This window comes from Pungitius pungitius, chromosome 20 (assembly GCF_949316345.1).
Source record: "Pungitius pungitius chromosome 20, fPunPun2.1, whole genome shotgun sequence".
NCBI lineage: Eukaryota > Metazoa > Chordata > Actinopteri > Perciformes > Gasterosteidae > Pungitius > Pungitius pungitius.
Genome location: NC_084919.1, coordinates 9393685 through 9410371, shown reverse-complemented (window position 1 = coordinate 9410371; position 16687 = coordinate 9393685). Strand labels below are relative to the sequence as shown.

Below are 16687 nucleotides of genomic sequence, written 5' to 3'. Positions count from 1 at the left end.
TTTTGAGCTATTTCAAATTTGTACTCTGTCAGCGTCCCAGAATTCCCACAAAGCATTGCTACTGAAAGGAAAATTAGGTCATTTCCTTATTCAGCATATGCCACATTTCCTGTTGTTCAGAAATTATCTATGGCTCCTTTGTTTAACTGGAGATGATGTTATTCACTGGACTCCGTTGCCTTGTGTGTCAATTGTGTTCAATAAATCTTTCTTTTAAATAGTCTTTCGGCTTCACATCAACAGGAGATCTTTGAACACAATGCATCTCTTTGGTGGATGTCCTTCAGTAGCATGACAGTATTCAACTGATGTCATTGAATTTAATGGAAAGGCTGTGGACAGGCTATATATATATAATTTAGTTTTTTCCTACACAAGCATCCGGCGATTGAAAAGGATGAAAAGCACTGCGTACAATAACGTGCTGAATGTGTTTCATGAAACCTGTTTACTAGCTTGTGAAGAGTAAATAATAAACGCTGAATGGGCTGCATCAAGTGAACTTCAATCTTTGCCCGTGAACTGTCTTTAGATGGAGAAAGTGCGCTCCGTGTCCCAAGACCTTCTCAGCCGCGTCCCGGACAGCACAGTTGAGAGGGCCGCAACCAGGGCGGCGCTCCAGAGCCTCCTGGAGTACCATGACTCCTACGGCCTAGAGGTAGAGAGGGAGCAGTCCATCCTGACACTGCTGCAGCAACACACCCGCAGCCTCAGGGGAGAGGAGGAAAAGGCCGTGGAGGAAAATAAAGTGAATGGACTTGATGAGACACCTTGCCTACAACAGATCAGAAGCATGCAGGAGCAATATGACGGGTGGGTGACTGTGGCTGCAAACCAGACCCGTATGACTTTGACACTTAAAATTAACAACTTCTAAAATGTGTAATGTTTTTCCTTGTTGTCTAGCCTTGTGTTGCGGGTACGAGCCAGCAGGGCTCAGCTACACCAGGAGTTGAGGGAGAGAGAGGAGGTTGAGAAGGAGCTGGGCTTGGTCAAAGGCTGGATCCAAGATACTCGGGGTTTACTGCTGAGTCCCAGTGCAGACCTTGATTCACTGCTGCAAGAGCTAGAGGTAGGCCACTAAATGCACACACACAGACACACAAAAGTAATAAATAAGGACAAACCGACATATCCTCAGTAACTAAGTACAGAACTTCTCCGGCCTGTTTGGACATAAATATAGTGTTGGCAGAAATGCAATGTTGTTTGTGTTGTAGACGGCACATGGTGAGGTCATCAGCAGGCGTCAGAGTGTGGAGCGCATGACAGAGCTGCAGCAATCCAAGTACCAGGACCTGCAGGCGGGCCTGCCTTCTGAGCTCAGTATGCAGCTGGCTGAGGTGGCCCTAGCTCTAGGATCCGCTGAAGACCAGGTGACCTCTCTAGGAGTTTAACATTGTATTTATTGTAGTAGTTTTATTAACTAATTTGAGCTGTAAAATGTGAGTTTAGTAAGTTAAGAACAGACGCTAAAGTGAAGCAGTGAGCCTATGATAGAATGTACCACTGAAAATCTGCCAGTCACTTGTGTGAGTTCTACTCACCGGTCTGGTCTATGACATTGAGCAATGTTAAGATGTTGGTTTTTGATCTGCTTTAGGTCCAGGCGAGAGAAAGAGAGGTTCAGCAGACCAGAGATGTGAAGGAGGACTTCAGCCTCAGACTCCAGGACATCGAGGCAAAACTGAAGACCATCGCTCTGAAATTGGAAGACAAGAGCACCGACCTGGAGGAGGCAAAAGAAGAGACCAAAGTAATCAACTAGACAGATTGACTAATTAACAAGCAATTAACCCCTGTTAAATTGGCTATTCATTTTGCAGATGTTGGGGTTAATGATTGTTGGAGTGTAGGAATGGCATGAACTGAATTCTGCCTTCAACAATGACCCACTTGTGAGAGGAGTTACCCAGATGGGAGACTCAGCCCAACGTGTTTTGTCCTCTGCCCATCTGTAGACCCACAAGGCTTGGCGTGTGTGTAGTTAAATGAAAACCAGAACCTCTGTTGATTTATAAATACACTATTGTAAAACCAAATTCTTGTTTCAGTTGGACTTTTATTTTTCTCAACTTGACTTCCTCTCCTCTCTCCCTGATCTTCTCTTGCAGGTTCTTTGTGAAGAATGTGAATGCTGTGGTCGCTCAGTGGCAGAGTTGGCAGTAGTGGTGCAGGAGTTTGGTGAGCAGAACCCTCTGCTGTGTAAACAGCTGGGCGACGACGTGGCCAAACTGACCGAGGTGCAGCGGCACGTCACACAGCAGGTCCAGGACAGAGCCAACAGACTGAAGAAGGTGAGACTTTCTTTCAGTTCAGCATGTCATGTCGACTCTGGCAGTTGCCAATGTTGCTTCCATTAACAAAAACAAAAATACAGTGCATTGTATGTCATTTGTTATGCTTTAAACTTCTGTCTTGTTCTTTCTTTGCTGAGCAGGCAGAGAGACAGGTGGAGGAATATCGGGGTATGAAGGCATTTATTTTGGGCTGGACAGAGAAGGCAGAAGCTCTGGTGACTGGTGGAATAATCTGGGGGTCTGCGTCCCAGATGCAGGAGCAAATTCGAGCGCACCAGGTGAGCACACCATCGTAGAGATGGCGTTAATATCTCTGAAAACAGTTTGGTTCAGAAAGAAATGTTATTTATTTGACCAAAGATGAAATATTAATATCCCCTATATTACCGTATTTTCGCGACTATAAGGCGCACTTAAAATCCTTTTTTTTCCTCATAAAACAACAGTGCGCCTTATAATCCGGAGCGCCTTATATATGGATCGATTGGTTGATCCATACTCGTTAACGAGGATCCATTGGAGGGAAAGTCTGGTGCCAGCAGCCGCGGTAATTCCAGCTCCAAAAGCGTATATTAAAGCTCGTTGTTGGATCTCGGGATCGAGCTAACGGTCCGCCGCGAGGCGCCACCGTCTGTTCCAGCGCTGCCTCTCGCACGAAAGCATTTGCCAAAAATGTTTTCATTAATCAAGAACAAAAGTTGGAGGTTCAGAGATATTGTTAATATCCACATATTTGAACAACGTTACCATGGGAGTGAACGCTTAATAACGTTTGATTTAGCACAGCCCGATCTAGTGGATGCATAACGCAACCCCAGTCAAACGTTTCACTGCAGTATCTTCTATTCTATGCGCCTTATAATCCGGTGCGCCCTATACAGGAAAATAGTTCTAAAATCGGCGATTCATTGAAGGTGCGTTTTATAATCCAGTGTGCCTTATAGTCGCGAAAATACGGTAAGACGCCCACAAATTAACTGTTAATTAGGGTCCCTCACTTATTGGATTTTCAGTGAAATGTCATGTACAGTTGGCCGACCTTAATTAGTACAATTACGCAACACAAAATGCTCCTCTGTCTGATGTGTAATTTATGTTCCTATGGTGACAGGCGTTGCTGCGGGAGTGCCGTGGTCTCCATGGTGACTTGGAGGCCATGGGGGAGAGGGAGGGGCAGCTAGGGGAGGTGTTGCAGACGGAGGGGTGGATCCAGCAGGTGAAACACCTCAGCAGACACACCGAGGAGCTGCAGCAAACTGCCAAGACTCGCCTCCAGAGTCTGCAGGATGCAGCAAAGGTTCGAACGACATACCGCCTTTACACACCAGTACTACTTCACCTCTAAATAGTTTTAAGGCTCTCTGATCAAATTGTCTTCATTATGAAACCTAGTTACGTTTCTTTTTTTATCAGAACATTTTGGTCCAAAACTATAGATGTGCACATCTTTTTGGAGCTACAACAGTGCCCCCCCCCCTTGGTCATTAATTAGTACAACAACACCATAATGTGATGCACTGCTTTAGCTTGACGTAATTTGTTCGGGCAATCTCATCGCCATACATCTGGTTCCCTGATGATAGTGTGGTGTTAAGCGTTGGAAATAATATTTTATGTTTGGTAATGTGTTTGCATGTATTTCTGGGTCCAGAATGTAGAGATAGCCTTTGTTTTTACAGTAAATGGAATATAACATTAAATACAAGTAATTTAAGAAAGAATACTTTTCAATATAGCTCAAATTGAATTGAAGAAATATATTTTCAGACTGTTTTAAGTATAAATAACAATTTTCAATGCATATAAGCTACAATACATGACATTTAAACAACTGCTTCTACTCTGGTATGTGCTTTACCTTTTATCTTTTGTAATGTGTTGTCTACCTTCAGGACATGTTGCTTTTGGAGGCCGAGGTGAAGATCCTCCATGCTGCTGTAGACCAGATCCAGATCACGCTTGCCTCACCAGACCTCAACAGGCTCAGCCTCAGAGAGCAGCTCACACAGAGACAGGTGATCAAAAGAAAATACTGCGCATACACAGAGTGCATGTCAACAATTACATATAATGTATTAACTGCAACATATTTAAAGCAACTCTTTCGAACACAGCCTTGCTTACCAACACGCACAACAATTCCTCCTTACTCTCTGTCCCTTCGTTCTCTTATAAGCGTCTGCTTGTGGAAATGGAGGGCTTCAAGCAGCAGGTGGCGGCAGTACAGCAGTGTCAGAGCGCCCTCCGGGTACCAGAGGAGGTAGTGGCCAGCCTGACTGTCTGCCGCACAGCTCAGATTCTGCAGCAAGAAGCCAGCCAACTGCAGCACACCACTATCCAGCAGTGCAACATCCTGCAGGTAGAGGGCAGTCCTTTTCCCCCTAAAACGACCAAATTATCTGTCAAGATAAGAACTGTAAGAACTGAAAAATCGCTGTGCCTTGAAGCGGGTGAGATCTATTGTTGGTCGTTTGTCACCCTGTTGGAGGGGTTGTAGTGTTCTACATTGACTTGCCGCTGGTTGCTCGAACTCCTGCTGCAGCGTGCCAACAGGCATCTCAGGAATGCCCGTGTTTTTGTCGAGCCCCTATTAGACCACTACTATCCTCATATCCTTTGGTCCTGGGCTCAAATACGTATACGTATAAATGTTTCATATGTGTGTGTATATTACACAGCAGTATATATGTATCTGCGTGTGTTTCTCATATGTATACATGTGTTTCAGATGAGTGTTTCAGATGAGTACGTATAATGTTTTATATATGCGCATGCATAAGTTTACAGAGTATGCATGTATGTATGTTTAAGTGTCTCACTAGTGTGTGTGAGAGCATTTCAATAGCAGGCCTAAGAGTGTTTCATTAGGATGTGTCAGAGTGTCTCAGTAGTAAAGTCCTAAATCAATATTAATTAATCAATATATTAATATATTAATCAATATCAATATTATGGAAGCAGTGACGTAGAGAGTGGAAGAGATGAACCTGACACTGACTCAGTTAACCTTTCCGGAGTTTGAGGCAAGAGTAATGTTTGTCACATTTTATAATTATTTGACAAAATATGCAACGTCAAGCTTTGTTGGTTATGATTTCACTTTCCCAGGAGGCTGTGGTGCAGTACGAGCAGTATGAACAGGAAGTAAAGAACCTCCAGAGATTAATAGAAGAGGCCCACCGCATCATCCAGGACCGGCCCGTCTCCACCAATAACATCCAGGAACTTCAGGCCCAAATACACCACCATGAGGTCAGTGAGAAACTTTGTCTCTCATATATTTATTAAAACATATATCACATACAACTTATATGTGGTTTTGACTTTCCACAAAGTTTGAAGCACACTATTGTTTATGATTTTATGATTTATGTCATTGTAAGCTATAACTGGAGGATGAGGAATCATGAACAACACTTTATTGTGCACTTTATGGTTAGTCTTTATTCATGAAATGCACAGCTTGTTATGATGAAGTAGGCTATGATATAACAGCAAAGCAACAGGGACATAAAGAGCTTCTGGAGATTGACTGTAATGGAGATCAGAGGATCACATCACCAGTAACAGAACAGAGGCCACTTGGCATCTGACAAGACAATGATTGGCTGTTGTGTAAAAACGTTTCTAATGAGGCCAAAAGCAAAGCACAGATGTTTGAGTCTTGATAGATTTCCTGTGCTTTGCAACAGTGTAAGACATCATGAAAATAGAAGTCGAGGCAGCACTAATACTGTACATCTTCAAGTAGTCGTGGACAACTGTGACAGCGTAAACTCTAGACTCTAGAATACTGCAGTACAAATATCAGTGTTTTCTGCGCAGTGCCACCAGATACAGCAGGTATAAAAAAAAGTCCAACTCAAAAATATTCCTCCAGTAACTGAGTTTTTTGTGAGGCCTGTACTTTTGGTTGCAGTTTTATTTTGCTGAGTAAGAGCATTTCATCTCCAATGCGGAGAGAGAGAGAGAGGGAGAGAGAGAGAGAGAGAGAGAGAGAGAGGGGGAGAGAGAGAGAGAGAGAGAGAGGGGGAGAGAGAGAGAGAGAGAGAGAGAGAGAGAGAGAGAGAGAGAGAGAGAGAGAGAGAGAGAGAGAGAGAGAGAGAGAGAGAGAGAGAGAGAGAGAGAGAGAGAGAGAGAGAGAGAGAGAGAGAGAGAGAGAGAGGGGTGGCAGACTGAGAGGCAAAGACCTGCAGAGAAACAAAGAGGCAGCCCCTTTTCTTATTGCATTTCAACTTTTTATGCTCGGTTCGGGCAGATTTGATCTATTCCTATTACTTGTCGGGGAAAATATAAACCCTGTTGTTTGGAGGTATTTTCTTGCTGCCGCAATCTCTCCGGTGCTGCAGAGTGACTTAGCAAGGGAGTGTGTTATGTCTGTTTGCTCTCTAAGCTGAGCAGAAAGCTGCAACTCTACTGGCCCAGTTAGTCACATGACCTGATTATGAGTGCATTGACCATCTGCGGGACAGAGGGAGTGGAAGGGGGAGGAGGCAAGGAGGAGTTGGAACCCGGCTGATGCCATAGCTGTAATTTGACACCACCTTTGTCGCTGTTCTACTCCCTTAATGCTCCCTCTCTTCTCAACTCCCTTTTGTTGAAAGGAATCTCTCTTGAGGATTGTTATAGGAGGAAAGCGTTGGGCAGAGGAAGAGAGGGGGGTGGAGCCAGTGAGATCACTTCCTGTTTTTCTCTTGCCAATTGTGTATGTGTTACGAGAAGGAGTGTCTGGGAGATTTTGAACTATTTCTGCGATGGTCTCTCACTCTCAACCAAACATCCTGTGTGTTGGCTGCTGCGAGTCACCCGCCTCTGTGCTGCTCCGATTGGCTAAGAGATACAGAAGAGAGAGCAAAAAAGGAGAGAGTGAGGCAGAGCTATTCTCTTTCCTAGTCCCACACAGTGCGAAGCCTAAAGCAAGAGACTGCGTCAACTCCTCTCAAGCCGGCATCCAGCGCTGAACCCACTCAACCACCCCCCCACCCCCTTTTTTTTTACTCAGGAGCCTACTTTACCAGGAACTATTGATCATCTGTTGTGGACTGAACCACACTCTCCTGACCCCGGAGGGTGGTGGTGTTTTCTGTGTTTTATGGTGGGATGTTTTGACAGGAGCTGGGCCAGAAGATCCGCGGCTACCAGGAGCAAATAGCCTCGCTCCACTCCAAGTGTAAGATGCTGACAGTGAAAGCCAAACACGCCACCATGCTGCTGACGGTCAACGAGGTGGACGGCCTTTCGGACTGCATGGAGGAGCTGAGTGATGAGGAGCTTCCCGGTTCTCTGGCAACCACCAACGGTGCGGCCAACAAGCAGCTTCCAGCACACCCCTCTGTCGTCATGGTGAGTGGGAAAGCTTCTTTTGGACACACACACTCAAACTAACACATGACATACTGCATGGCTGTATGCCTCTTGAGGGCAATGTTTGTTTGTTTGTGTGTGTGTGTGTGCGTGTGTGTGTTGACATGTGTAGCCTCCTTTCCCCTATTCTGTCCACACCACTGCCTCTCAAAACTGCAAAACGGGTTAACGGGTCCCCTTGGGCCATTTTGTAGTTTATACAGGGTGTTTACAATTCATTTCACATTAATGGTATTTGGCCTAGAGTTATCCCAAATCAGAGGGTGTCAGTGGATGACAGTAATAATTACAGGTTGCTGTTTCCCAGCTACCGTGCACTAGTTTGTCGGTGCAATTAAACTGCGAGACTCCCTCTGATCACATTTAGGCTCAAATTGTGCATCTATCCTGTGGTCTGTGTCACCTCAAGTGTTACTATTCTGTCGCCTGTAGTGTGTTGCTGCACTGATATTGTGTTGTCTCATTTAAGTTTGTATTACCCTGATCTTTGCAGGGCCTTGTTACCTCAATACTCTCTTTTTCTCTGTCTTTCGTTCGGATTTAGTTCTCAAAGTCTCTTTGCTCTATTGCTGCTGTCTGTGGTGTGTTTGATCTCAGCACACCAGGAAACAGGATACTACTGCATGCGTGTGTCTTTGAGTGTGAGCCCAGCCTGACAAGTCTGTGTGTGTGTGTGTGTGTGTGTGTGTGTGTGTGTGTGTGTGTGTGTGTGTGTGGCAGAAATTGATTGCCAGGACGGCTGGTATCTTGGATATTGTTTTGACATTATAAGTCTCACGTCATCGTAACCACGGTGTTGGGACTGTACTTCTAAATAAGTAAAACCACTGAGCTTTCCCACACGTGCTGGTGTGCCAATCTTCTTCATTGCATTGCATTGCATCATAAAGCCTGGGAAAAAAGTCTACCAAATAAAACAAGGTCCCGAGTCAGTCGGCCAAGTTCTGCATTAACTGCCAAATAGCAGCCCACGGCTTGGCTCACATTTGTGCTCTGCCTCTACTGAAGCATGCAGGCCCACAGACAACCGGGGTACTTCGAGGACAGCTGCTGTATTCTCGGTTCAATATGCAATTTTCTTGATTCCTCAGAATGTCTGTTAATGTAATGTAACTTAAGTGTGTGACGTGAACAGAGTCCGTGTGTGCTTGTGTCTACTACTAAATGAATGTTTGATTTTCAACTTCCTGGTAATGGCCATTCCTTTCCTCTGACGTATCCTGTACAAAATCAGAGTGGCTCATTTATTGAATGAGCAATGTTATAATGCTACAGTAGAGTCAATTTGTCAAAAGTATTGCTGGGCATGATGTCAATAGCAGCAATGTGATCTGCTCTCTTCTTAGTATTTTATTTCTGACTTTCTAATTAATCATTCATGTACTCGCTACAATCTGGCTAACCTGCACTCCCCCATTAATTTGTATGCTATCTCAATTTTTTTCTCTGTCTCCTCACATCCTGGCGTTTTCCGTTTGATCCGCCTCCCGTTTCCTAAACCTGCTTCATTTGATGTGCGCGTTTGGTGTGTGCGTGGTCAGATGACAGCCGGCCGCTGCCACACGCTTCTCTCCCCTGTGACGGAGGAGTCAGGGGAGGAGGGCACCAACAGCGAGGTCTCCTCTCCCCCTGCTTGCCGTTCCCCCTCCCCAGGGGCTAACGCTGACACTCCTCTTAGCCAGGTACTGCAAACCCCGCCCTGGTCTCCTCCACAGCCCTCCAGCATTACCTGACCCGCCCGGCCTCCATACCGCCACCGTCTGTGTTAAATCTTGCCCTTCAAATTGTCACTCGTAAGCAACCAAATCTCCATCTTTACGAGTCACCAAGCAAATAGTTACTCTTAACTTCTTCTTTTTCATTATGTATTCGCTTTGAAGAAAATAGAAAAGACATTTAAAAAAATAATTAATATAGGATTTTGAGACTGAATTTTGAACTTGTGACCCTGCGACTTGTTAAGATGGACATGCTTACTCATCCCATCACAACCACCTAATTCCCACCACCAAACAATGACCTCCCCATCATCATCATCACCACCATCTTCATGGTGGATGTTCAAAACAGCTGGAGAGTTGCTGTGATGTCCTTGCTTTTTTTGTCAGCATTATGTTTGCAGATTTATTTTGCATGTTTGCCACATGCTTTTTCGCTGATGTTAAATGAGTGAATGAAAGAGTTGTCATTTTCCCAGCATAGCCAGTAGCTTTCTTTGTATGTAATCTATGGATTCTAATGATGCAGCAGTAAAACAGAAACGTTTTGTTGTTATGAGTGCAAAAGCAAAAGTGTTTTTCATTGTGTGATGTGAATGCAGTGTGTTTGTAATGTGAGCTTAACTGTTAAAAGTAAACAGATGAATCAAGTGATCCAACAAAATTCTCATGAGAGATAGTAAACAAATCAGATCTGACTTTAGACAGCCAGATCTTAAATTCAGATTTTCCTTATAGATTACCTTTTTATTTATCTCGCCGATAATATATATAATATATATTTTGCTCTACGTGCTGTAAATGTGGGCAAATTTCCATTGGCCATTACAATTACATTTCACCAGGCCTACACTCACTGTGTTGTTGTGCCACAGGGACGAGGTGCCTTAAGCCGAGCACCCCTCCGGGAGCTGTACGACCCGTCCATGGAGACCAGTGCTGCCAACCTGGATGACCTGCAGAGATCCTGGGAAACACTCAAGAACGTGGTACAGAACATCATCATCTACCTATCATAATGGTTCACTTTTGCTTCTCCAGTTACCGTCTTGATTTTTTAATCATTCTTTGCTTTCCTTTTTATTTTCCACCCTGTCCCTCTGACAACAGATCAGCGAGAAGCAGAAGAGTTTATACGAGGCCTTGGAGAGGCAGCAACACTATCAGGAGTCGCTCCAGTCCATTTCCACTAAGATGGAGTCCATCGAGGGAGCACTCAATGAGGGCCTGGAGCCGACCAAGAGCCCCGAGAGCCAGATGGCTGCACACCAGGTGAGGGTGGGGGCGGTCCGGATATATATATATATATATATATATATATATATATATATGTCTGTGTGTGTATGTGTGTGTGTGTGTTAGAGAAAGAGAGCGAGGAGAACCGGAGTGCAGTATTGATAAAGTTGAACGTAATGGTTTACACAGACAGAAGGCATCGCTTGTGGGAAAAAAAACTAAAAGCTGACAAAAGACACGCCTGTTCTGAGAAAACAATTGAGCTAGCTAGTCCAATGGTTGCACCGACTGCACGGCACTGTTCGGCGTTGCTATGCCACAGCAGTCACAGATCCTTTTTGTAAGGCTACTGTTTGGACAAACCCTATTTCAGTGCGTCTTCTCATCTTTGTCTTTCACTTCTCCAATTTATTTATTCTTTTATTGTGTCTTTAGACAGGATGTTGCTGTTATGTGGCACGGGCTGTCCCCACTTGTCTACAGCGTTTGTCCTTATTTTCTTTTTCTCCATATGTCCAGGCTGTGATGGATGAGATCCTGATGCTGCAGGAGGAGATTGGTGAGTTGCAAACGTGTTTCTCTGAGGAGCTGGCGGACAGCGACAGCGACGGGGAACCTGGAGACCAACTGGCTCTCCAGTCCACCCTCACTGTGCTGGGAGAGAGGATGGCCACCATTCGAATGAAGGCTTCTGGGAAACGGCAGCTGCTGGAGGTGAGGCGCTTTAAGATCATATTCATATATATCTCTCAAAGCGCATGCTTTTTTTTCTTCTTGCAAACTTGTCAGAATTGTTTCACTTGTAGAATCGATCATGTCTCAATTACAGGAAAGACTAAGTGAACAGCTCGAAGAGCAGCGACAGGAACAGGCGCTGCAGCGGTACCACAGTGAGGCCGAGGAGCTCGACCATTGGTTGCTCAGCACTCGGGCCACTTTGAGCTCCGCCCTTCAGCCCCAAAATGAGCACTTGGACATGGAGGAGCAGCTCACCGACTGTCAGGTGAGACTGATGTTTCCCCTTTCATCAAAGGCTGGGCAGACTGGTTGAATGAGTACTGCATGGTTTGTTTTGATTTCCAACAATAGTATTGAAGCTGTAACGTGTCCCAGGATGTGCAGATTTATTTTTTCACAGTGGAGAAAGACCTGCCACTGCCTTAGGCCCAGTATAAAAGTCTGAATGCTTCTGTTTTATCAAGTGTGATATATCAGAGGCTAAGGGAAGTGTCTGCATTGCTGTGCCAGGAATATCTTACTCTCCACGGCTGTTTCAAAATAAGGACGCCATTGTCCAATAAATTTACACTTTATTTTACGATTAACAAATCTGAGTATCAGAATCAGAGGGTGAGCTTCTGATCACGTTTATGAGTTAATGTTTTTCCCCTACTTATCCTGTTTCTATGGTAATGTCACTTTCATTCAGAAGTATTTGGCATCCATGGCTAAATGTGTCATTGATCAACAATCATGTGTCCTTATTATGATTTTTCCATGATTGATGTTGTGGAGTTAAAAAACAAAACCGATTCAAATACATTTTTAAACATTCCTTCTATTATCTACTACAATTGGCTTCTCAGCTGTAATATTGTTTGTTCTGTTACTCGGGCAAAGGAAGTCTGTGCTTTAAAGTGTGTGTGTTTGTAGCAGCTGAGAGACAATAAGCTGATTATGCTCACATATGGCCCCTATGGAGCTCAAGTCCATGCGGATCCTCATCTCCAAAAACTGTCTGCAAGCATAGATTAATGAAAACAGGACGGTATCATTTTTTTAGGTGTTTTTGCTTATTTTTTTAGCTGTTTTTGCACAGTTAATTTCAAAGCTCACTACAAAAGAATCAATGCACATTAAGCAGCTCAGAGACCACTTCAGCGTAGCCTCTCAGGGGTCTAAATTTTCTGCCACACTGTGACAAGAGTATAGAAAATAACTCCCTTTCTCTAACTGCGTTGATTGCATTAAACATGTAATGTTTTGCAAATGCTATTTGCTTCTGGGCCAAAAGAAGATTTGAATTAGAGCATTTTTACGTGGCAAAGCGTATGGAGGACTGGGGTGGCCCGCTCTCTTAGTGAAGCACACAATCACAGCACCGGATAGAAGAAAATGAGTTGTGTGACGTCACTCCGTATTGTTGGGAAAAAGTCTCACAGGAGCATTACCTCCCCATCTCTGTCAAGGGCCCTTGTGTCTTGGTGTGAACGGTGGGGATTAAGTTTGCACCCGCCTTTCTTCTATACAAAGATACCACTTTTCACACACAGCATTAGATGTTAAAAGTATGGGTCTTTTTTTCCTTTGGTTTCCCTTAATACTGCATGTAAGAGGGGATTTAATGGGACATTTTGAAAAGGATTTGGTGGGAAACGGCATGAAAAAGAGAATGAGAATTTATGTGGTTATAACTTATAGCAATATAGATTATGGATGCAGCATGTATACAGTGCATGTTATGAAAAGCTTTTTTCTCACAAGAGTGATGATGATTAGATGGTAACTCAACATTTTAGATAGCAGTGGGTTCATTATAAATACAAATTACACTCCTCTTTCCAGAATATGCTGTTTGAGATCGAGCAGAAGGTGTCGTATCTGTCAGAGCTCTCCGTCCACAGCGAGAGTTTACTGTTGGAGGGTCGGGCCGAGACCAAGGGAGAGGCAGAGCAACTCACCTTCAAACTGCACTCCCTCAAAGACAGCCTGATGGAGCTGCAGCAGATGCTGCAAGACAAACAAGTTGGCATACAGGTGAGGTCAGAGGTCATGTGTGGCCCATGGTGTTCTCCTGTTGTACACCTTCCCCTGCACACATTTTCAAATGTTCCAGCTTTTCCATCCTGCCTCTGTGTGACTTTTGTTGTGCTGCGTTACATTGAATGACGCTGTGTACCAGTATCAATGGTGGTATTGTGCAAATACTAAAGGTTGTGTCATGCTCCTTCATAAAAGTCTGCTGTTTTCCACTATGGAACAACAAGAGCCTGTGTGTATCACAATGTGCGTCAAACAACAGACCAGAGGATGCTACCTCATCAAATGCTGAGTTAATGTGCTGCACCAGGTGTAGTTTTGATGACACAACATTTAAGCTTTGGCCCCTTTTTTGGGGAAAAGAACAACAGGAACTACAAAAGCTTAGTCGTCTGAGTGTATTTGAAATACTGGCTGCAATCTTGATTTGAATGCTTTAAAATACAGATGTATTGTTGAAAAGTTGGCATTTGGTGCTTGAAATACCTTCCTGATTTTGGTGTTAACAAATCCATAAACATTCACACCCCTATATTCTTTTCCACCCTTTTCTTCCCCATTTAAAAAGTGTTGCCATCCTTGTGTTTATCCCCCAGGGTTCACTGCAGGAGCAGGAGGACAGTGAGCCAGACTCCTCTCTGTCCCAGAGTCCTAATGTCCAGGATTGGCTCTCCCAGGCCAGATCCACACGCACACAGCAGTATCACGACAACCTCCTTCGACAGAGGGTAAAAGATTTTGTAGTAATTGAAATAATAGTTGTATATCTAACAGGCCTGAGCTAATTTCATCATTATTGCCTCGAGTGCCAACTGTCTGTCATGTTTGGTGCACATCAATTTAATTAGGTTAGTGCTCTCGGGCGGAACAAGTCTCTGATTGAAACTATTTCAGATGGGAAGTGTCTCTACTAGACAAATCTGATTTAAAATGCTGTATGTTGACCTCCAAGGAGCTGCAGGAGCAAGTAGCTGAACAGAAGAGGCTGCTCCAGTCTGTAGCCAGTGTGGGAGAGGACTTACTCAGCCAACAGACCACACCTAATGGAGACGGGTAATCCTCCTCCCTCGATTCTTCTCACACTTACATTGTTATTCCTAACACAGGTGGAACAAACATTTCTCTGTCACATTTGATAAAGGTGCTTTTGTGCTTTGTGCAATTTATTTACTTCCATGTTTATTTATATAATAGATGGGGTATTTAATTAGTAAAAAACCACTGCAGGGGCCGATCTCTTACCGCCTCTCCCCCCTTCTACCTCCCACAGGGAGGTGTCCATCCCAGGGGGAGTGTTACTGGAGTCAGAGACCTTATCTCCATTGGACCAGATGAGACAGCGCTGGGAAAACTTGAATAAAGATCAGAGCACCAAGCTGCAGCTCTCCCTCAACTCCATGGAGCAGGATCAACTTAGCCCGGTACACATCAGGCAGTGTGACATTTTTGATAAATAGTGTAAAGTTGACCCATGTTGCAAGTCTGACCTTCTTTCCTCATTCGTCACTCTTGTCACCAGGTCCTCCACCGGTCCTGTTTGCCCAGCCCCAGTCTGGTGTTTAGAAGCACATCTGCCAACCAAGACGCTCGCTCTCCTAGAGGCCTGTTTGAGGCCTGCAGTCAGACTCTGGAAAGAATTGCCCACAAGGTGTGAAGCACAGGTTTTCCGTGTCTTTTAATAAGGAACAAAATCCTTTTTGCTGACAGCTTTTAATGCACTGAGTAAATGTTCTTTGTTCTTCCTCACAGACGGCGGATGGTGACAGCAAACTGGCAGCGTCTTTAGGAGGTGCAGCAGTCCAGCAGGACCTGTATGCTGCAGTTTCAGCGGCTTCCTCCTGGTTAGATTCTGCAGAGAATCAGCTGCTTTCTGGTCCTGTTTTGCTGTCTGATGATACAGAGACCCAACTTTCCAATCTAGAGGTATTAATGGCACTTGTGTTGTTGTTATAGACACCAAACAAACAACACAATTCAATCTCTACTGGATTTTTCTCATGTGGCTAATTCTTGCTCTTCAGAGTCTGAATAAACAGCTGAAAGGGATGAGCTGTGAGGTGAACCAATGCAGAGACTTTCTCGGTGGCGAAGCCGGCCGTCTGTGTGGAGGAGAGGACCAAGCCCTGATGGAGGACACACTGGAGGGCCTGCAGGAGAGGATGGGCCTGCTTGACTCCACCCTGGAACAACATTGTGATGCTATGAGGGACAGGCTACAGGAATACTCAACCTTCCAGGTACAAAGGCCACTCGTCAATCCACCTTTTAGATTAAACGAAGAAGCATTTTTTTTTCTTCTGGAAAAAAACTTGCCTCACTCTATGAGAACATTGATTATTTTGTCCTTGACAGAATGAACTGAGGATGCTGTTCACTGCTCTTGGTGAAAGGAAACACCTGCTGCTACAGAAGATGGCTGGAACTGTGGACAGACCTGCGTCCAAACAGATAGAGGTACGATGCCTGTATTGTGTGCAGATACACAAACGCAAATACCAAATAACCCTAACCGTAGAAGTCCTGCAGAAGCGGTGACTCTGCAGTTGCTTTTGAGAAGACATGTTCATTGTGTTGCATCTTTTGTAGACATTATCTGAGGTAGAGGAGAGTCTGAGAGAGTTTGACCAGAGAGTGACTGAGCTCAAGACCAAAGCAGAGGGACTACAATCTGACCAAATCTCCAACCAGGAACTTCTCAAACTACAGGTGATTCTATAGTTCTATAGTTCTATAGTCTTTCTTTTCCCTCTCCCACTGTGTCCATACGGTGATAACACGTTGACTGCTTTGTGCAGGATGCATATGAGGAGCTGGTTCTCATGGTGGGATCCAGACGCAGCAGCCTGAACCATGGGTTGTCCCTCAAGGCTCAATATGAAGCTGCACTTCATGACCTCACAGACCTGGTGGACACAGCCCAGGACAAAATGGCTGCCGATCAGAAGATGACAGTGGCTTCCGTCATGGAAGTCCAGATGTTACTGGACAAACACAAAGTAAGGAGGATGGTCAAAGGGTGTTGCAGTATAATAGAAACATATTTATTTATATTCTAACATTGTCTTTCAAACGTGTTTTCCTTAAATAAGGAGTTTTTCCAGGGTCTGGAATGCCATATGATCCTCACCCAGGCGTTCTACACTAAAGTGAATAGTCTGGTGGCTCAGAGGGAAAGCCAGGCCCTGGAGGAGACCATGGCCTTAGCCCACAGTGTGCTCAAGCAGGCCCACAGGAGGGGAGTGGAGCTAGAGGGCATATTGGAGGTGGGAATGAGTGACACAAAGAATTATAGCAAATAGGCAACAGTGC

At 44.6% G+C, this 16687-nt stretch overlaps 1 protein-coding gene across 8 annotated transcripts in view; it reads left to right on the top strand.

Moving 5' to 3' along the window:
* The window catches only part of syne1a (spectrin repeat containing, nuclear envelope 1a), a 114788-nt gene that overhangs the window by 75000 nt on the left and 23101 nt on the right, over positions 1-16687 (top strand). For 7 of the 8 annotated variants that reach the window (XM_037448716.2, XM_037448715.2, XM_037448713.2 and 4 more), the window contains 27 exons: positions 533-813; positions 907-1072; positions 1221-1376; positions 1604-1756; positions 2115-2297; positions 2441-2578; positions 3412-3597; positions 4193-4315; positions 4477-4659; positions 5409-5552; positions 7413-7643; positions 9206-9346; positions 10258-10371; positions 10493-10654; positions 11138-11332; positions 11448-11621; positions 13184-13375; positions 13975-14106; positions 14331-14431; positions 14649-14799; positions 14898-15026; positions 15128-15301; positions 15400-15615; positions 15731-15832; positions 15965-16084; positions 16174-16374; positions 16468-16641. In XM_037448716.2, coding sequence (XP_037304613.2) covers positions 533-813; positions 907-1072; positions 1221-1376; positions 1604-1756; positions 2115-2297; positions 2441-2578; positions 3412-3597; positions 4193-4315; positions 4477-4659; positions 5409-5552; positions 7413-7643; positions 9206-9346; positions 10258-10371; positions 10493-10654; positions 11138-11332; positions 11448-11621; positions 13184-13375; positions 13975-14106; positions 14331-14431; positions 14649-14799; positions 14898-15026; positions 15128-15301; positions 15400-15615; positions 15731-15832; positions 15965-16084; positions 16174-16374; positions 16468-16641 — 4422 coding nt within the window. The remainder of the gene's footprint in view (positions 1-532; positions 814-906; positions 1073-1220; positions 1377-1603; positions 1757-2114; positions 2298-2440; positions 2579-3411; positions 3598-4192; positions 4316-4476; positions 4660-5408; positions 5553-7412; positions 7644-9205; positions 9347-10257; positions 10372-10492; positions 10655-11137; positions 11333-11447; positions 11622-13183; positions 13376-13974; positions 14107-14330; positions 14432-14648; positions 14800-14897; positions 15027-15127; positions 15302-15399; positions 15616-15730; positions 15833-15964; positions 16085-16173; positions 16375-16467; positions 16642-16687) is intronic. The other variant, XM_037448717.2, reaches the window with a different exon arrangement.